The sequence below is a fragment of the Felis catus genome, chromosome A1 (genome assembly GCF_018350175.1).
Source record: "Felis catus isolate Fca126 chromosome A1, F.catus_Fca126_mat1.0, whole genome shotgun sequence".
In the NCBI taxonomy this organism is placed as follows: Eukaryota; Metazoa; Chordata; class Mammalia; order Carnivora; family Felidae; genus Felis; species Felis catus.
Genome location: NC_058368.1, coordinates 9,889,034 through 9,910,863, shown reverse-complemented (window position 1 = coordinate 9,910,863; position 21,830 = coordinate 9,889,034). Strand labels below are relative to the sequence as shown.

The window sequence follows — 21,830 nt, the reverse complement described above, 5'->3', positions numbered from 1 at the left end:
CAACCGCACTAGTAATCATGAAAATGTTAAAACAACAACAAAAAAACAGCCAAGGTTTTTTTGCTCCCTCAATGCTACTACTTGGTGTTGGTGAGGATTCAGGAAAGCCAATCATGCCATCATTAAAAGACTTTAAAAATGCATATCCTCTGACCCAGCAATTCCACTCCCAGAAAATAAGACAAAACTAAGAAAGAAAAAATCTGTGCAAAAACTTAACAAGAATTGTTGTGGCACAATGAATAATAACAAAACAGTACAAATCACCTTGAAATCTCAAGATTGGTAAAACGATAATCCGTACAACCTAATATTATGGAGCTATCCCAAAGTTGCCAAAGCTGTTAAGATGGAGAAAATGCTCACGAAACGTTAAAACGTTGTACAAACAGGTCGAGTAGAATTTCTTTCTTAAAGTCTATTTGTATACAAATGTGAAAATGTTCGTGGTAGTTATTACCACTAAGTGTAAAGATCGAAGATTCAAAATCTTCCTATTTTTCTGGATGTTCCAAGCTTCTCCTGACAATAAACACGCGGTACTTTTGTGATAAAAAAAAGAAAATGGGGGCGGGGGAGGGGACAGAAAGCAAACTGGACAAATCAATCACGAAGTGCCGAGCACCAGAGTACTCTATCCCAAGACTGCCACCCTTAAAACCTTAGGAACTACCCCTAGTAACTCAAATCACTATTGCAGTGGTGCTGTTTAAGCAACCAAATTTTAAGTGGGTCCTGAGGGGGAACACATGCTTCTAACAGCTGCAGGAACCACGCTACTCAAACCCGGCTGTACGACTTACTAAGCTCTGTGCTGTTTTTTTAGGTCAAATGTGATAAAAGGAGCCTGCTCACAGAAATGTTGATTTTTGTTTTGATTTTAAAGTTTATTTATTTTGAGAGACGGTGTGCACAAACGAGGGGAGGGGGCAGAGAGGTGACAGAATCCCAAGCAGGCTCCATGCCACTAGCATAGAGCCCATCGTGGGGCCTGAACTCACAAACTGTGAGATCACATCCTGAGCCAAGATCAAGATCTGACGTTCACCCGACTGAGCCACTCGGGTGCCCCAGAAATGTTGGGATTTCAATGAGTTAGTGTTTCATACAAAACAGAACGTAACATACAGCAAGCTTTATAAGCACTTGGTTATTATTTTCTCCCTAGAACAACTGTTGGATGGCGTCCAAATTTGCTTGCGGAAATAAATGTGTGGGAAAAATATGAGATTTATGATCATGTGGACTCTTTGCATATAACACAAAAATAGATTATTTTCCTGTTAGAGATCATTTATTGATCATGTAACGTTACTTAAAGTTCTAGTAACAAGGTTCCTGCCATCCTTACTAAGTAGAGAAGGAAAGTTCTTTGGGGGAGGTTTACATTCCACAGCACTTGACTGGTATAAGAAACGGGCGTAGGATCTATGACCATAGAACCATTACCAGTCACACATTCATATCCCATGTACAATGACTTAAGTTTGTACAAACTAGTGTTTCTCCTGAATCACTGTAACCGAAAATTAAAATGTAGAAATTTAACGTACCCAAATGTAAAAACTGCCAGAAACTAGACACTCCTCTGTATCATTTTTAACATTTGAAAAACTCACTCTCCTACAATACAAAATGAAGCAAACAAGGAAAACCAATTCCTGGTCATTTTAATTTGTAAAACAGATTACATGCTTTGTGGGTAGAACCAAAGGTAAAACCTCGCGTAGCTTACATTTTGTTCATGACAAGGCCAGTGTATAAATACTACTTAATAACACATTAAGTTTTCCAAGAGCCATAATAAATATTAAACTAAAAGAAGATAGCATGCAATCAACAACTCTCAAACAGATATTCATCAAAATGAGGTAAGTCTAATGTGTCATTTGCTAAAGAATTTAACGTCGAAGTGGAAAAAAACTCATCAAAAATATCAGTCTTCATGGAACTTTCCAAGTTCAATGTCCTAACGCAGGCATTATTTGTCAGTGAGTCTGGCTGAACTTCACACGGATTCTTCTTGGTGGGGCTACAGTAATTATGGTCCTGTCTCAGGTGTGTATTTTGGGGAATGTCGTCTAACTCAGTAGGCACTGGTGCTGCGACGTGGTCATCTCCCATTTCTAAATACCTGAAATCAGCCTCCCCATTTGCCGAGTGCTCTGTTGAGACAACAGCTGTAGGAGACAACAGTTCTGCCAAAATTTCTTCATGACTTTGACCACCGTATGGAACCGCGGTGCATCCAGATTTATTCTCAGCGGTATCGATCTGATACTGTAGTTCTTTTAACAAGTCTTCTATCGAGTCACAATCGTTTGGAGACCCACAATGGGACACATGTTCTAAACTTTCACTTGGAAGCGCTCCGTTTTGGGGGGAAGACATAAGAGCAGCTAATTTCTTCTTTTTTGCCTTAAGTTTTTTAAGAAGTTTGAGACGAAGTTTATGAATCTGACCCTCAACTGAGTCTCCGTGGTTGGCAGAAGAAACACCATGTTCTTTGACACAGGAACTGTGACTGCGGTGAGCTCCGTAGGGGGCGTTTTCACATTTCTTCAGAACATCTGAATCAGCAGTAACATTAGCATGAACATGAGAAGTCGTGCCACCAGGCAGTGGATGACTTGGTGGCGGGGTGCTAACCGTAGGAGGCTTCCTTGCACACCTATTAGCTTTCCTGGATGCCCGGGTAGCCTTTTGGCTCACACCCTTAGTTTTAAAGCCACCAAAATTACTTGCCCCCTTAACCGAAGGCTGCAAATCAGTTACAGTGTTCCTATTACGAGCCGAAACACAAGGTGGCATAAAAGAAGCACCTTTGCTTAATAAGCCTTTAACCCAACTTCCTACAAATGGTTTCTTCGGAGTGTCTTTCAGAGATGGATTCTGCAGTGGCTTTGCTGTTACAGGTTTAGAAAACGCTGCCGTTTCGTTTTTCTTCAAATTAGATACCTGAGATGTAACCTGTTGTTCGGGTTTTAGTTTCTCAGTCTTTGGTGAAGGAAACCGTGTCAATGGAGTGTCCTTCTCGTGGGCCACCGTGCCCTCAACTTCTGGCTGCCCACCGTGTACAGGATCAGTAGCGGGGATATTATTCACAGGTGCAGCAATCCCCATGTCTTCGGCATTCGGCGGTGCAAATCGCACGCTTGCATTTACAGTTTGAGACGGAAGCTTTAAATCCATGAATTGGTCTTGAGTCAGGTTTCCAACACATGGAGCGGATACTAAAGAAGCCAGTAGTGACTCCTGTGATTGCAAAGCCTTTGTTTTGCCAACTCCTGCATTCTCTGCCACAGGTTTATTTTCAAACGGGAAACTTTCAGAGTTAACCTGTATTTCTTCAAGTGTCAAAGATAAAATATTGTCGTCCCCCAAACCTTCTGGACCGGAAAGTAAATGATGTCCGTGAGCTACAGCCTGACCCTGCGAAAGAGTATTAGGAGCAAATGACACACTGGTGGGGAGAGTTCCTGAGGACAGCTCGGCGGAGGCAGCATCACCCACAGAACACCACGCTGGAGAGGCTTGTTCCTCATCACCAAAAGCATGCTCATCACTAGTCTTTTTAAGTGGAAGGCAGGCAGATGTTTTATCTGTCATCTCAGATGTTCTTCTCTCCCAAATAACAATATGGATCTCTGAAGCAAGAACTTCAAATTTCTCACGCCTTTCAGAACATAGGCCTTTTAGGTCATCACATTCCAGCCAAGTTCCTGGGGGATGAGGAAGTTAAATAAATGAGGTTAGACATTCAAAACGCACCAGCTAGGTTAATTTTCTTCTGGCCATTTTAACTGCTGGATCCCTGAATATCCATCAAAGGAGAACACTTGAGAACATGGCCTTATCGTTGTCACCATTTCCTTCTGCCAAAGGTTAAAGTCTTTATTTGGACAATTAAAGTTACGGACTAACATCCAGAAATTTTAAAAACTGAGATAGTGTTTACTCTTCCCTAAATTACCCACAAAAATCAAGACAGAAGTCTAAATATTTAACTTTTGTGACTTGGAATACAGTATATATTGCCCAATTTATCCAACAACATCAGAAAATGGATTTTTTCTGAGGCGCCTGGGTGGCTCAGTCAGTTAAGCTTCTGACTTTGGCTCAGGTCATGATCTCGTGGTGTGTGGGTTTGAGCCCTGCATTGGGCTCTGTGCTGACAGCCCAGAGCCTGGAGCCTGTTTCGGATTCTGTGTCTTCCTCTCTTTCTGCCACTCCCCTGCTCGTGCTCTGTCCCTCTCTCTCTCTCAAAAATAAACAAACAAAAAAAAAAAACAGGGGGGATTTTTTCCATATCTGTGAATTTTCATGAAGTCTGTTACCTCAAATACCAACATTTGTTTGAATTCTTATTTTAATTTTTTTTTTCTGATTAAAAAAAACAAAAACTTTAGAGCTTTCATGTGTTTAGTTGTTTTATTTCTGAGCTTCTATTCTCTCATTTGTCAAGCAAAAATGAAATCATGTAGGTAGGACAAGGGAAGAGGTTAAGACCCTGTAGACACACACACAAAAAACCCAACAAAACCATTCACTAAGTTTATGTGCATATATCCTTATAAACCACCTGAACCTACTATTTCTATACCCATTAAAACTTCTGAGACTCTGTTGTCTGTTTATGTCAGTGGTTCTCTACCATACATGCACATTAGAATTACTTGGTTAACATTTGGACCTAATCCCCAGGGACTGATTCAATGCTCGAGGGAGGAGCCATGACCTTTTTTATAAGGTAACCATTTGATTTTTATATGTTGGAAACCATATAACCATGTAACCTACTGAAGAGGATTTCAGATTCCCTGGAATGCAGTAAAAAATTAATTTTTTTTTCCAGTTTGTTTATGTTATTGAGAACCACTTCCCTCCAAATGCTGAAGCAGAGTAAAATTTTAAGGTAATCTTATTTATAATGTGAGTTTTGGCTTGCAAAGTGCTTTTATAACACATTATTGTGCCACCCACCCAAACCACCCAAAGAGGAAAATATCAGCTATGAGAAGTGTCCAAATAATAGAAAATGGAAAAACAGAAAATATCAAAAAGACCCCTTACCAACAGCCTGATACAACACTTTAAGTGGCTGCGTTATCTTGTTTAAGACAAAGTGAACACTGTGAGAGAAACACACTCAATATTAAACCATATTAGATAAATCTTAGGAAAAACCTAGCAAAGTTCATGGGCTGTACTATTTAATCTTCTTTTGAAAAGTTTAACTATTTAAATAAAGGCTTTACGGGGCACCTGGGTGGCTCAGTAGGTTAAGCGTCTGACTTCAGCTCCGGTCATGATCTTGCGGCTCAGCTCGTGAGTTCGAGCCCTGCGGAGCCTGGAGCCTGCTTCAGATTCTCGGTCTCCCTCTCTCTCTACCCCTCTCCTGCTCACTCTCTGACTCTCTCTCTCTCTCTCTCTCTAAAATAAATAAACGTTAAAATAAATAAATAAGTAAATACATACATACATACATAAAGGCTTTACCTTGACCACAGCTATAGCAAATTACAGAGTTCAGATACTCTATTTCATGGGGAGAGAAGGCTACATGATCTGTAATGTCCGATAGTCTTAGAAATAGATGTTTTATTTATGACTAACAATTGTAAACTAAGCAAAATTTTTTTATTCTCAGTTAAAAACCTTTCAGTACGATGCACTCTCTTTTTAAAAGAAGTGGAAAAAAGCAAACTGTAAACTAACAATAGTATATGATCCCGTTCTTCACCTAGAAAAGAAATACACGTAAGCACATGTACCCCCATACAAAAGCAGCAGAAGACAGGAGTGATTCTAAACCAGAGTGACAGAGAGGAGGGGGCAGAAGAATTAAAGGCAAGGGCAAGAAGTGAGAGGGAAAGGAGTCAAGACAAAATCTGTCTTTTTAAAAAAAAAAATCTAGAATTTAGCCTCTATGCCTATTATCATAAAAGAAAAAGGTTTAAACACTTACCGTCGGCATCTAAAATCCACGTTATAAAATGATTATTTGCTTGGTACTGAATTACAGAAGTTATTTGATAAAGACAGCCTTCAAAATGGAATGAATAGCGCTGCAAGTCATTTCGTGGCAAGCCTTCCACAAAGTGCAACATGAATATGGGAGATACTCTGTGGGAGAGGAAGGCAAGCAAAGTCAAACAAATTTCATGCCCGTGCCTGGTTATACAAAAGACAGTCTGAAGCAAGGAAGTCATACATAACGCTTTCAAGGCTAACTGCACTAATTTTTCTTGAGAACCTCCAGATGTGTGCCTTAATTAGCAATGGAGAACTCACTCTACGAAATATGTAACAGTAAACCCTTCTCAGAATGGTATCACCGACAGTTGGAAGCCATCATGCAATAAGGCTCTAACACAGACCATTAAACAAAAATTGCTCTGTAAGCCACACTGCTGCTTTGGCTTAAAGAAGACCTCACAGTAACATAACTATTCTGCAAAATCACAGGGAAAAATCCAGACCTTTTAGAATTTTCTTGGGCATCCAGTGGCCCAAATGAATTACTTTTGTTAGATGGCATAGGTAATATGGGAAAACAAAGTAACAAACCTAAGACACTGAAATAAACATTTAAAAAAATTGCCAATACGCTAATAACTTGTCCTATTTCACTTTTATCTCAAGAAGCAGAGTGGTCCATCAAAGTAAAACTTCTCCTTAGGAAGCTTAATTTGTACCTAAGTAGACAAGAAAATAGAACATACTGGTTGATTTACCATACACTTCAAGACATTCCTAATTTCAAAAATACACTTTATCGGACTGTTTGGGCTGATTAACTCTTTGATGGGGGTGGGGGTGGGGGGAACCCAAGCCCGTACTGATTACAATAAACCTTTCATTGAAAATCTTAAAAAAAAAAAAAAAAAAAAATACACTTTATCGTTATAGTCACATGCCAAACCAGAAAACAGAAGCCAAAGATGGGCCTCAAATTAACTAAATTTAACAAAGCTCTCATGATTTAAGAAAAATGTCAAATACCCCTTTTCCCAATATTTAAACAGCTGTCAAACTTACTTATCAAAACTTATTCAGCTGAAATGAACTTGAATCAGTGTCCAAAATGCAGATTATTCAGACAAGGAACAATTAGTAAATTATCTCATCGATCATTCTGTTAGAGGAAAGAATCAAGTCTTCAAAATTTAAGTACCTATAAATAACAAGTCCTGCAGAACTGTCTATAATGCTAAACCCCTTTATTCTTTTATCATATCTGTAGCATCACTTTAAGATAATACTGATTATAGAGGCGCCTGGGTGGCTCAGTCAATTGAGCGTCCGACTTCGGCTCAGGTCATGATCTTGCATTTGTGAGTTTGAGCCCCGCATTGGGCTCTGTGCTGACAGCTCAGAGCCTGGAGCCTGCTTCCGATTCTGTGTGTGTGTCTCTCTCTCTGCCCCTCCCCTGTTCACGCTCTGTCTCTTAATAACAAATAAATAAAATTTATTATAATATATTTATTATTTAAATATACTATATTTATTAATAAAATAAAAAATGAAAAAAAAAGATAATACTGATTATAAAATATACCACTAGGAAAGAGAACTGCTAACTAAACTCTACCACGCCATCAATTTATAGACATACTCCCATTTTAAATATGTGAAAATGTGCCTCTGAATCAGTGATCCACAGTGAAAGTACAGATATGTTCTCACAGCTTGATATGCAGGCTTCAGGGACCTACTTGACTCCTTAAGTACTAGTATCTTTTCAAGATAATCTTTTTAAAAAAAATTTTTTTGTTTAATGTTTGTTTATTCTTGAGACAGAGAGCATGAACAGGGGAGGGGCATAGAGAGAAGGAGACACAGAATCTGAAACAGGCTCCAGGCTCTGAGCTGTGTCGGCACAGAGCCCAATGCTGGACTCAAACTCACTGACTGTGAGATCATGACCTGAGCCAAAGTCAGACGGACGCTCAACCAACTGATGAGCCACCCAGGATACCTTCTGTGGCTAGTTACTAAAACATCCTCTCCTGGATCCCTAGATTACGCAAACTTGCCCCCTTAGTAGTGTGAATTACACACGGAAAGTGTTCAATGGTCAGTATTTTTTTCTTAATGGCCTATTTAAAAAAACAGTACAATTTATAACGATGGCATCTTGGATTCAATAAAATAAAGCATATGCCCCCTCCTCTTCGAGTTTATTTTCCTCTCTGGGTCCCTAGACTCTAGCGTCCTTTAACTCACAGATTTCTCCTACCCGTACTTCCAGCTTGTCTCATTTCCAGCCTCATCGCTGAGGGTACAACTTTACTCTTAAGCTGGCAATAGATTTTGTTCTCAGGCTTCTTGCTACTCGCAATGCCTAGCATGTCGAGGATGATGCTCAGAGCTGAGACTGACTTAAGCTGAGACTTAACCATAAAAAACCTGGATGGGACAGGTTACCAGAATTGGAATGAGAGTCACAAGAGATTTCAAGCTAAGATCTGTTTGCATTCACCTCCTTAACTTGAGGCTGAACTCCTCCTACTAGAAGGATCTACCCTCAGGAAGAGAGACAGAAAAGAGAAAGAAGCACAAGAGAACCGTGCCAATTGCCCCGCTACTCAGACAGCAGGGCAACACAGAGTCCCCATCCCACAAAGAGCAGCCAGTTTTATGTAACGGCCTAGATAGAGTACAAGTTTTTATTTTTATCCCAACTAATGTAATGTAATAATCTGTACTTTAGAAAATGCAGATTTAACAATGTGCATATATACTCCTGAACTGTAATAACAGGCTTTAGGCAAAAAAAATCTGCAAATATAATTTTTAAACCTCATTACATTCTAGATCTAATGACATCACTGAACTAGTTCATATTTCAGATTCTATGACAAAAATTGAGGGGCGCCTGGGTGGCTCAGTTGGTTAAGTGCTGACTTCGGCTCAGGTCATGATCTCACGGTTCGTGGGTTCTAACCCCATGTAGGGCTCTGTGCTGACAGCTCAGAGCCTGCAGCCTGCTTCAGATTCTGTGTCTCCCTCTCTGCCCCTCCCCCATTCATGCTGTCTCTAAAATAAACATTAAAAAAAAATTTTTTTTAAAAATGTGAGTAAAATCAGGTATAATTAAAGTGAGAGTTGGGAGTGCCTGGGTGGCACAGTCAGTTAAGAGTCCAACTCTGGATTTTGGCTCAGGTCATGATCTCACGGTTCATGAGATAGAGCCCCATGTTGAGCTCCATGCTCACCAGCACAGAGCCTGCTTCGGATTCTCTCTCTCCCTCTCTCTCTCTGCACGACCCCCCACTCATGCACACATGCACTCTCCCTCTCTCTCTTAAACTTAAAACAAAAACCCGTAATTTTAACTTTTTTAAAATGTTTTTTTAATTTATTTTTGAGATAGAGTGTGAGTGGAGGAGGGGCAGAGAGAGGGAGACACAGAATCCGAAGCAGGCTCCAGGCTCTGAGCTGTCAGCACAGAGCCCGATGCAGGGCTCGAACTCACAAACCGTGAGATCATGACCTGAGCCGAAGTCGGACGTTTAACCGACTGAGCCACCCAGGCGCCCCTTAACTATTTTATATGTCAGTACTCCAACCAAACTTTTGAAGGGAATGGTTCAATTTATCTGCTTGGAAGAAAGTCTCAAAGTCATTGTAATTTAATGATACTTTAATGACACTTTAATAAGCTCTATAAGCACAGAACAGAAACATCTAATTCTCTTCCTATCACTCCCCTACCCTTTACAAAAAGTTATTAAAAAAAAAAAATCATGGCACAAAAACAGACACTCAGATCTAGGGAACAGAATAGAGAACCCAGAAATGGACCCACAAACCTATGGCCAACTAATCTTTGACAAAGCAGGAAAGAATATCCAATGGAATAAAGACAGTCTCTTCAGCAAGTGGTGCTGGGAAAACTGGACAGCGACAAGCAGAAAAAGAAACCTGGACCACTTTCTTACACCATATCCAAAAATAAACTCAAAATGGATGAAAGACCTAAATGTAAGACAGGAAGCCATCAAAATCCTTGAGGAGAAAGCAGGCAAAAACCTCTTTGATCCTGGCTGGGGCAACTTTTTACTCAACAAGTCTCCAGAGACAAGGGAAACAAAAGCAAAACTGAACAATTGGGACCTCATCAAAATAAAAACCTTCTTTCTGCGTAACAAAGGAAACAATCGGCAAAACTAAAAGGCAACTAACGGAATGGGAGGAGGTATTTGCAAACAACATATCAGATAAAGGGTTAGTATCCAAATCTATAAAGAACTTATCAAACTCAACACCCAAGGAACAAATAATCCAGTGAAGAAATGGGCAAAAGACATGAATAGACACTTCTTCAAAGACATCCAGATGGATAACCGACACATGAAAAAATGTTCATCACTCATCATCAGGGAAATACAAATCAAAAGCACAATAAGATACCACCTCACACCTGTAAGTGGCTAACATTAACAACTCAGGTAACAACAGATATTGGTGAGGATGGGGAGAAAGAGGCTCTCTTTTGCACTGCTGTGGGAATGCAAACGGGTGCAGCCACTCTAGAAAACAGTATGGACGTTCCTCAAAAACCAAAAACTAGAACTGCCCTACGACCCAGCAATCACACTACTAGGTATCTATCCAAGGGATACAGGTGTGCTGTTTCGAAGGGGCACATGCACCCCAGTGTTTATAGCAGCATTATCAACAATGGCCAAAGTATGGAAAGAGCCCAAATGTCCATCGATGGATGAATGGATAAAGAAGATGTGGTGTATACACACACACACACACACACACACACACACACACACACACACAATGGAGTATTACTCGGCAATCAAAAAGAATGAAACTTGCCATTTGCAACTACGTGGATAGAACTGGAGGGTATTATACTAAGTGAAATTAGTCAGAGAAAGACAAATATATGACTTCACTCATACGAGGACTTTAAGACACAGAACAGATAAACACAATGGAAGGGAAGCAAAAATAATATAAAAACAAGGAGGGGGACAAAACATATGAGACTCTTAAATATGGCACACAAACAGAGGGTTATGGGAGCCGGCGTGGGGAGGATGAGCTAAATGGGCAAGGGGCATTAAGGAATCTACTCCTGAAATCATTGTTGCACTATATGCTAACTAACTTGGATGCAAATTAAAAAAATAAAAGAAAATAAACTTTAAAAAAATATTGAGTACCCGCTCTATAACAGGGAGAGATGACATAGTACTGTTCACTGATACATGAAGATTCCATAAAATAATAATAAAATTGGATTATAAAACAACAAAAAAAATAACTGTTAAAACTGAAGTTTAAATAAATAAACTTTTCAAATTACAATCCAGGGTACTGTGTGACTTAGACTCCTAGTAATGAGGTTTTTTTCAAGATCTGTAAAGTAAAATTAAATCAGATTCTAAGTTGGTGCTCCGTATCACCATGCTCTGAATATAATTCCTAAATAATACACTTAAAGTAGCAGATCTGGCCTTGCTAGATTTAATTCATCTGATGTATCAATGGACTCTTTTTCCAATGGGAATATATTAGAGTGTGGATTACCTGAGACAAGGTGTTCGGGGAACTCACAATACTATTAGTTTTTAGAATGCTGACTGTAAGGTTGAATTATACATGATATCATAATGGATCTAATTACTTTTAAGTTATCCTTAAAAACTATTAAATTTGTTTCTAGATTCCATTCGACAACAATAAATCTTGATTTGTTGAATCTTGTTGTTGAATATGAATTTCAGGGGCTCCTGTGTGGCTCAGCCAGCTAAGCATCCGACTTCAGCTCAGGCCATGATCTCGCGGTCCATGAGTTCAAGCCCCGCATCAGACTCTGTGCTGACAGCTCAGAGCCTGGAGCCTGCTTCAGATTCTGTGTCTCCCTCTCTCTCTGCCCCTGCCCCACTCACGCTCTCTGTCTCTGTCTCTCTCTCGAAAAATACACGTTAAAAAAATAATAATACAAAAAGAATATAAATTTCAAAGTAAAAAACTCAGAGGACTTCAAAAGACCCTGTCATTTAAAATTTAAGTGAAATTTTACACACTAGTTCAGTTTACTTTTGAATACAGTCAATGTCCAAATTATAAACTCGGCTTATAATTGGCCCGTTAGAACTCTAAACACATTTCACATTGAAACACTTATATTCAACGGATATGTTTCTGGATCAGGGCCTGAATCTCTAATGTAAGTAATGCATCTTATTTGTATAATTAAAAATCATACGTGGCAATGCATCCAATTAACAGATCAAACAAAATCGGAGTAAAAGTTGATCTTCAATGCTGGTGCGTGAGAAAAAGCAGGTGTAAGTGTTAGATGAAATCACATACACCAGGCAGCCTCAAGCAACCCACCGGTCCAGTACAGGATGGCAGATACCCACACCCTGCTGCCCTTCTACCTCCTTCTCAAGACAGGGCGTCAACAAAAAAGACTCCCACAACACTTCAATCTCAAAGTCTGAAACCCCAGACAACCAAAACAGACTGTGGACTTTCCATTAAAGGTAGCTCCTCTTCTTTTCCATTCAAATGCTATCAAATGATAGCGAATGGGGGGAAAGAAAGGAAAGAAACCGAAAGGGCCAAGAAGGGGAAGAAGACATGAGGAAACAAGCAAACAACAAATATTCTGCAGGCAAAAATTAAAGGGCAACAGGGAAGTGGTAACTGAGCAGAATGGATGAAGCGGTGACGGGAGTGCTGTGGGGTGGGCACACTCAGGAGAAGAGCTTATACATGTCACAGAACCCCTCGAAGACTCAACGCTGATGGGCAACAGATACTGCAGAATGTGGGGTAAGGCCCTGGGCTAAAAACTAGGGTAGTGACAGGAAGAGTGTATCCAGAGCTCCCATGCACCAGGCTCAGAGAGGAACCAGTATAGACCGGAACACTGGAGCAAAAGATGAAAGGTGGCAGAAGAAAGGTTTCTAGAAAAAAACGTGGGGGAGGATTCCAAAATTGTGAAACATTTAAGTGTTTAGAAAATGTATCAATGAGTGTTTGAAGAATTTGGAAAAATTTCACAATGCATACATAAAGAAAGCAAATGAAAACACAAGGAAATAATTCCAGGAAGACTTAGAAGTTCTAAAAGAAATGAAATACAACCACATATACTGCTTGGCTGGAGAGGAAATACACATGTATTCATAATAATAATGAGTACTGATTACAAAAATCAGTACTGATATCAGTATTACTCATAACAAAAAATGTTATCATGTTGCAAGGACAGGGAGAGGTTAAAAACAGACGGAGCCCAGTGATTGGTGTAAGAACCCTAGTCTTCAACAACTATAAAAGAAGTTGAATGGGGCGCCTGAGTGGCTCAGTCAGTTGAGCTTGGTCCAACTTCAGCTCGAGTCATGATCTCACGGTTCGTGAGTTCAAGCCCCGCATTGGGCTCTGTGCTGACAGCTCGGAGCCTGGAGCCTACTTTGGATTCTGTCTCCTTCTCTCTCTGCCCCTCCCCACTTGTGCTCTGTCTCTCTGTCTCTCAAAAATAAATAAATGTTGAAAAAAAAAAAGACTGCATCAAAGCGGAATAAGCTTTAAAAAGAAAAAAGAATGAAAACAAAGAGAAACAAAAGGTGGAATAAGTGCACTGTTCTGAAACGTCAAAGTAAATACCGCTTCACAGGTGTAAAGTAGACGCTTACGGGAGAGGAGGTCGGGGGGCACTGCTCTCTTTCCTTCTAGGTCTTGGCAGTATTAGATTAACCAAGAATGTATTACCTGGATGAAAACAACTCTTTAGGAAAAGATTGGAGGGATTTCCTGGCACATCCAAGGGCATCAGAAAAGGTATGAAAAGGTTAATGCCCCTGCTTCTTTATATCACATTATACCTCCAAACATTTCTTTACTGAGAGTCAGAGGCGAGGATGACTAAACACGAAGGTTACAGGATGAATTCGCGCGAAGTGTATTAACAAACGAGACAAACTGCCTAGAATGGAACTGACCCATGAGCTTAAAATATGGGCTTCTGGTAGCAATTTTAGAAAAGGTAATTCTGACCAGTGGTCCCACTGCGGACAAATAGAAAAGCTAGCAAAATATACTAAAAACACATCTGCTCAAAGGCAGCAGAAAGCTTCCAAGGGGATGAAGAATTAGCAGGCCGAAGTCTGGGAGAAGATGGGAATTCAGACAGATGAGCCTCTGGTTCACCTTTGAGTCATCTTAGTTCTTGAAATCAGATTAAGGACATCCCAGAATTCTAGTGACTCCAGGCACTTGGCAGAGGAGACAAAAACCGATGACTAATATCCTTAAAGGGAGAAAACAAGGTAAAAGGAGGCAAGGCCCCATTAGAGTGGGGTCAGACAGTCACCCTGAGACAGGTGCAGCGGTACTTTGCCTGGGACAGTTTGCTGTCGGCCAGAGTCCACGACGGAGAGGCATTTTGGCAATTCGTAACAACTCAAACTTCTGACAAACAGTTTCAATTCTACAAATTGAATCCACCTTCATTTCGTGCTACAAATAGTAAGACAATTTTAACTCACTTTTCCAATACCATTTTTCTTATCTGTGACTTATTCCTGCAATTGTTACATGGACCAAAATGGGCAGCATTAAGTGGGTGCCACTCAGGGATGACATTTGTAAAGGTGACCAGATTCTTCATGTATCTGTAAAACAGAAGACATAAATTAACTTAAATTCGTTTACATTAATTTCAGTCAATGCCTAAACCTTCATTCATTTATTTATACTTCCCTATTCCCCCATATCACATGATAAATCAATATGCTAACGTTCCTCGCACACCCTAGTAAAGCTCTTTGTGAAGACTCTCCACAGCGACTCCTGTACTTTTTCAGCTGTGAGATGAAGACAATACGAAAGGCAGGGTTTCTCAAGAACAATACTGACATTTTGCGCTGGGTATTTCTTTGCTGTGAGGCATCTGTCCCGTGCACTGGGGCTGTTCAGCACCATCTCTGGCCTCGACCCACTAGATGCCAGTAACAGCCTCCAAGTGCAGCGACCGTTAGCTCCAAACACCGCCAAACGTCCCACGAGGTGCAAAACAGCCCCTCGCTGAGAACCACCGCTTCCAAATTTATTACGAGCTCACCCCTTACCTACAAAATTACAATCTGGCTACCCGTATGGACAACCAAAAAGGAAAAAAGACAGTTCCAAATGTATAATCACGAACACATACAACTTAACTTTCTTGATCTTTAAAAAATTAGAATGCCAGTTGTGGCAGAATTTTGTTTTCCCAGATACAGAAGTCCCAAATTTGCACTTTAGTCTAGATACCTGACGGCAAGAGGCACCTAAAATGATCTTTCAAGATGTACACTACATCAATTGGGTCTACTTTAATAAAAAAAAACCTTTAAAGGGGCAATTAATTACCTAATAGACATTAGTTTTTTCCTAAACAATAACAACAAATATCGATCAATCGTAAGTGAGATCAGCACAGGCTATTACAAATACAGCAGTTCTCAGGGAAGCTAACATTTTAAAAGTGAGCAGCATAAAGTTATCAACAAAATGGAACGATTTATTTCTACTAAATTTTTAGTGCTCACAGATGACTGTTAAGGCTCCCATTTTTTAGTCTATAAGGGGGAGTTTGTCTCTGCAAATAAATGTTCATGCTCCACATGACAGCTAACGTTTTTGAGCACGTACTATGTGCAGGGCAGGGCGTTTACGCTCCTCTCCCAAACAACCCTAAGTGGCAGATACTATTCTTATCCCCATTTTACAGATGAGGAAAGTGAAACAGACTGCATATCAGACGATAAATGACCGACTTGAGATTTTAATCCAGGGAGTCTGACTCCAAAGACCCTGTAAATAACTGCCTCCAGAATGTACCTTATAAATCAAGTAACAGATCTTAAACTGGCACCAAAAGAAGCAGCACAAAACCCAGTGAGTTTGCTGGATATTCTCACGTTGGATTAAGTGGAAATAGTTTTAAACTATGATATATTAAGATTTAATGAAACGCCACTTCATGTTAGCTTTTCCTCTAGAACTACTTACTTTTAGAACAAAGGAATTAAAAAAAATAAAACCAGAAACCAGCAAACTCAAACAGCCAGTGGCTTCTTTCCCCTGAGCCCTCTGAGATTTTTTAACACACCTCCAAAATGCTCTTGTATTCAAAGTATTCAAAGTAACTTAATGCAGCCAACAGATCAAAATAATTACTAAGTCACTGGCCCTCAATAATGTGTTTATATGTTATCTCCCTAACTAACTGGTCTGAATTTGGCCAGATAGAGATTATTTCTGTTGAGTTCCTGGCACATAAAACATACTCAATGAAAAGCTGTCAAACAACTCAGATGTAGATTTTGGAAAAGCTGTAATTAAGCTGATTTTAATCATCAAGCTTGTTTGTATTACTTAAAATCCAGGTGGTGATTAGGGAGTGTGTATACTACAGTGAGCAAGAAATCGAGGCCAGAAAACGTAAGCCTGAGTTTTGCCATCTACTAGTGTGTGTCACCTTGGGTGTTATTTACCCCCTTTTCAAGGTTCAGTTTCCCTATCTGTCAAATGAGGAGAAAATTAGATAATTTATATAAACCAGTGACAGAAGACCGAGAAATAGATAACTTGTTCTTATACTCACTTACAGAAAACTATTTTAAGTCCTAGGTGTGAGTGAATGCTCATTCTTACTCTGTTCTACTACTTCTGAGTCAACTGGTAAAAAACAAATGTCTTCTGGTTCTGTTGCTTGCATTCCCTAGAACATTCTCTCAGACTTGACTCTCCTTGAGTGATCCTTAAATACCAAAAATAATCTCAATTTAGATAATGAATATCTCAATGGTTTTCTCTCACATTTTTATTTAATAATGTTAAATAATTTTAATTTTAAATATGTTATTTAATAATTTGACTCCGAATTTTCTAATTTGCTAGTAGGTGGGTGAGTTTAAGGCAAGAGGAAAGTATCGATCTCCATGACAGTAATTTGAATAAATGACCAACAAAACCAGTTTGGTGAGTTTAACTGCCAGTCAGCAACTTTCTCACGTATGGACAGAGTGAAGGTGTCATGTGTGATGAAAACTTTCTCTGACTCCTCTTTCCAAACCAACTTTCTCTCCTTGTTATGTGGCTCAGTGTATGGAAGCAAAAGAAACCCTCTGCCGCTTTCTTCTCCATGGTTCCTCTCAAGTCCCAGTCTCAGGGCATAAAATGATTGTGCGCCCACCAGGACCCCTCTAATCCTCACCCAGAGCTTCAGGGAAGTAGGAAGCAGGCTGAGACAGCTCACATGCAAGAGGATTTTGGCGGTGGCTGGTCTTGCACGGAGGAGCGGAAGAGCCTAAGTTCTTCTCAGAACTACTGCCAGACTCCCAGAGCCTCAAATCAGTTTCCGTGAGGTTAAAAAAGGTAACCGAACAAAAACCCTAGTTGCTAACAGAGGAAACAAAACACGGATCATTTCAGGCAATTCTAAGAAGTATTCTTACTCCGCAGGGAATCCAGAATGGGGGTTGTGGGAGAATGCACTGCTCTTCCCATCTGTCCCCACGGAAGAAAACTCCTACTAAGTAACCCCGCAGACCATGGTTTTTTACTCTTCCAGTTGAAAGAAGCAAGCAAATTGCAGTTTCTGGGGCTCAAATTTTTCCAGTGATTGATTGCTTATTTTTTTGTATTTTTAATGTTTATTTTTGGGAGAGAAAGAGACAGAGCACGAGTGGGGGAGGGGCAGAGAGAGACACACACAGAATCCGAAGCAGGCTCCAGGCTCCAGGCTCCGAGCTGTCGGCACAGAGCCCGATGCAGGGCTCGAACTCATGGACTGTAAGATCATGACCTGAGCCGAAGTCAGATGCTTACCGACTGAGCCACCCAGGCGCCCCTCAAATTTTTCCTTTTAATCTTACTGGTGGGGAGACTTTAAGATATGGTAGGAAATTTTTTTCTAAACATTTTTATTTATTTCTGAGAGACAGAAAGAGACAGAGAGTGAGTGGGAGAGGGGCAGAGAGAGAGGGAGACACAGAATCTGAAGCAGGCTCCAAGCTCTAAGCTGTCAGAACAGGGCGTGACATGGGGCTTGAACCCATGAACCGTGACATCATGACTTGAGCCGCAGCTGGACGCTTAATCACCTGAGCCACCCAGGCACCCTGGTAGGAAATTTTACTGAGGGCAGAAGGAACCAGGGAGAAAGCAATGCCACAAATCGAAGTTTCATTAAAATTTTATTACTCAGAACTATTTTCAATAGAATGAGTCCATTTTTAAAAAGAGAAAAACGAAAAATATAAAAAATTTAAAATTTAAAAAAATAAATAAAAAGAGAAAAACTAACCTGCTTTGATACTTGTGCCCACACTGTGAGCATTCAAAATTCCAAGAGAAAGAATACATGAAAAGCTTTTCAATGAGGGGTTCCATTTTTAAGAGCAGGGGAAGTGCAAACACTGGGCTCTCCATATCACCTATAAAAAGAAAAGGGAAAACTATTGTTCATAATTGACTGAAAAAAGTAAACCCAAATCATTAACTGTTATCTTTTCTCACTACATTCACAGTACAATATATGTGAAAACGTGAATATATGACAGAGTAAGTTACTCACAGTGGGGCAAGGGGAAGTTTTTAAAGCATTTCTCTAAAAATGTCTATCATAAAGATTTAATTATCACTTCAGTCCCTGTCTTCCATTTTTTGTGGCGGACACCTACGAAAACTTTTTAAGACAAAAGACACAAAAGACCCATACTATCTCCTCAGAGCTGTTAACAGCTCTAGAGTATTATAAAAATAAAGCAAAAATACATAGCTTGCCACAGATACTAAAAATAATACACCTGGTGAAACATTGTAGAATAATGGCAGACGTGGACAAAACCATTAAAAAGCCACTTCTATTCCAACCGTCTTGTTCCACGTGTGAAGGACGTGACACACAGGGTTCAAGGGCCGGCCTCAAATCTCCCTGCTCTTCTATCACTCTTCTTAAAATCTTTTAACAGTTAAAATTAAACTTCAATGACTTTAAGACTAGAGAAGATCTGAATTCTGGTGTCCTTGAAACAAAAACCGGACAGTGAATCTGGTCCTCCAGTTTAGAGATCAGCAGGCAAATCAAATAGGAAGATTTACATTCTCCTCTTACACTTGTTCTCCAGTTGGTTTCTTGCCTTTCTGTCCTCAGGGGAGCTTAGATGGTGCCGTACTGATCCAGCCCTAGAAAGAACTGGAGTCCTTCCCTTCCCTACTGCCCGGGAACAGTCTCGCTTCCATGGTCCAGTTCTCCCCCTGGCCTGCAGCTACCACAGCCTGGAACGTGGCCAGGAGGAGTCACCTTGGCAGGATGCAAATGCAGAGCAGGTGTTACTGCCGGAGCACACTCTATACCAGGAGTTACAAAGGCTATTTTAACAGTCGCCTTTGTGGTATAGCCCCACAGCTATTTCCATACAAAAATAAAAATCAAAACAAAATTTTTGTATGTAGAAATAAATGTAAATCAATCTCCTAAACACAGTAAACAGCGTAAACAGGGAACAGTACAGCATGTTTGTAACAGTTACTAGCATTTAAATGCTTACTCTACCGTAGCTAAATATTAATTGAGAAGCAACTAACTTATATTTCTTAATGACAACATAGAATCTGCAAGTCTAAAAATACATAAAGTTCTCAGTAAATCAAAATACCATAAAAGAAAAAAATCATAAAAGAGCTCAAAACACACTGTTAAATAAGTTATACGCATACAGATCATTTTCGGTAATTTATATAGCTCCTAAATTAACCTTAATTATTTTTCCTTTGTTTACAACTCTTATGGGTATTAAGCATAAAGCATTTACTAGAGAACACGTAATACCAATTAATTCCAATTTTTATAACTTCCTGTTGAAATCAGTTAAGTGGTTTCTTTGACTCTAGTATCTTCAGCCCAACTCCTACCCAACTACCTAGTTTTTCATATTTCCCTAAAATACTATCATTTGCCATGATGCAACTCTTTCAGTGACGTTTTGCTGCCCCGCTAGTCAAGTTTTCTCTTCTGTTCATTGTTTTTGTTTTTTTTAAACCAATGTACGGAGTTCTTTAGAAGATATCCAGGATATTATTTCTTTGTTCTATTTTTGCCCAGAGGTTTTAAACTTCAATGTAATCGTATCTACCACTATTTTATGTACCTTATTTAGGAAATTCTTCTCCACTGAGTGGAAAAATATTCAGCCATATTCTTTACCAAAGTGTTAGAATTCTGCTTTTTCATGTTTAGGTCTTTTTTCTTTTTAATTCATTTAGAGAGAGCGAGAGAGCGCACGCGAGCGCAAGTCAGGGAGGGGCAGAGAGACAGGGAGACAGAATCCCAAGCAGGCTGCCTGCTGTTGGCACAGAGCTCTATGTGGGCCTCCAACTCGAGAACTGTGAGGTCATGACCTGAGCCGAGCCACCCAGGCACCCCTGAAGTTTAAGTCTTTAAATGGGCTGAAATTTCTTTCTGATTACAGTGTCAAGTAGGGATCCAACTTCCCCCCTGTCTCAGGAACAAACTGTCCCAACACCATTTACCGGACGGCCTTTTTCCTTCCCCTACTTCTCTACATCACCACCTCTGTCACAGGAGGTAAGCAAAAAGGGAGGGTTTCATCTGGACTCTATTCTATTCTACTGGTCTGTGTATCCTTACACTAGTACACAAATCTCAAAGACTAAATTAATCTTTAAGATTACATAAATAAATCCAAACGAGAACAATATTAGCTTTATCTTTAAAAAAAAAAAAATTAGACATTAGAAAGAGAAAACTAAGTTGAAGAGCGCAGTTACCTTTGTGGAGAGGTAAGGAAGAACTGAACAGGAAAGCGTACAAAGGGGGCTTAGCTTGTATTTGTAATGTTTTATATTTCTTAAACTGCAGGGAGGGGGAACAGAGAGGACAGGCTACGATGCATTTTTTAAAAACAATAATCAAAACGATGCTATGGCTGATCTTAAAAATGTAACCAACATTCGGGGTTAGTACAGATTCTCTTTCTCTTTCTTTAGTACTTTCAAACACACATTGACACTCAGAATGAGAACACAAACACTGTATAATTTTAAAATGCTCTTTTTAAGTTTATTTGTATTTACTTAGCACAGATTGGATTTCACTGGTAAGATCTTAAGCTCTAACATAGCACCCAGTACTGTGCAATGAGTAATATGAACACAAACAAGAGAGGAATTCTACTGTATTAGAAGAGCTGTACGCATGCCCAACTGCTATGACTGCACAAAATAAGAATTTAAAATTCCCTTCTCTGGGGGTGCCTGGGTGGCTCAGTGGGTTGAGCATCCGACTTCGGCTCAGGTCATGATCTCACGGTTTGTGAGTTCGAGCCCTGCATCAGGTTCTGTGCTGACAGCTCAGGGTCTGGACCCTGCTTCAGATTCTGTGTGTGTGTCTCTCTCTCTCCCTCCCTCTTTCTCTCTCTGCCCCTCCCCCACTCATGTTCTCTCTCTCTCTCTCTCTCTCTCTCTCTCTCTCTCTCTCTCTCTCTCAAAAATAAATAAACATTAAAAAAAAAAAAAAAACCCACAACATTTAAAAATCCCTTCTCTGTTACATAGAAAACCAGGCCCAAGGCAGCAGTGGAGCAAGATACAACCTTGCTCCAAATATAATGATCAGGACTAAGAAGGGTGGCGATTCAGACTTGGGAAGAAACCACTCTCGAATTCAACTGGGAACTGGAGCAGGAACCCTGAATAAAACATCTCCGGTCACTCCAGGAGGGAGGCGATACCTGCAAAATGCACCACGGGAGCCCCTCAGTCTGCACTCTGGTAAT

The 21,830-nt window shown here is 40.0% G+C and overlaps 1 protein-coding gene across 5 annotated transcripts in view; it reads right to left on the bottom strand.

The window, feature by feature from the left end:
- Positions 1–1,653: 1,653 nt before the first annotated feature.
- Positions 1,654–21,830, bottom strand: part of USPL1 (ubiquitin specific peptidase like 1) — a 37,373-nt gene continuing 17,196 nt past the window's right edge. For all 5 annotated transcript variants that reach the window (XM_019824898.2, XM_003980279.5, XM_019824892.2 and 2 more), the window contains 4 exons: positions 18,338–18,467; positions 14,532–14,657; positions 5,969–6,126; positions 1,654–3,722 (listed from right to left, as the gene is read on the bottom strand). In XM_019824898.2, the coding sequence (XP_019680457.2) occupies positions 1,837–3,722; positions 5,969–6,126; positions 14,532–14,657; positions 18,338–18,467 (2,300 nt within the window). In that variant the 3' untranslated portion in view covers positions 1,654–1,836. The remainder of the gene's footprint in view (positions 3,723–5,968; positions 6,127–14,531; positions 14,658–18,337; positions 18,468–21,830) is intronic.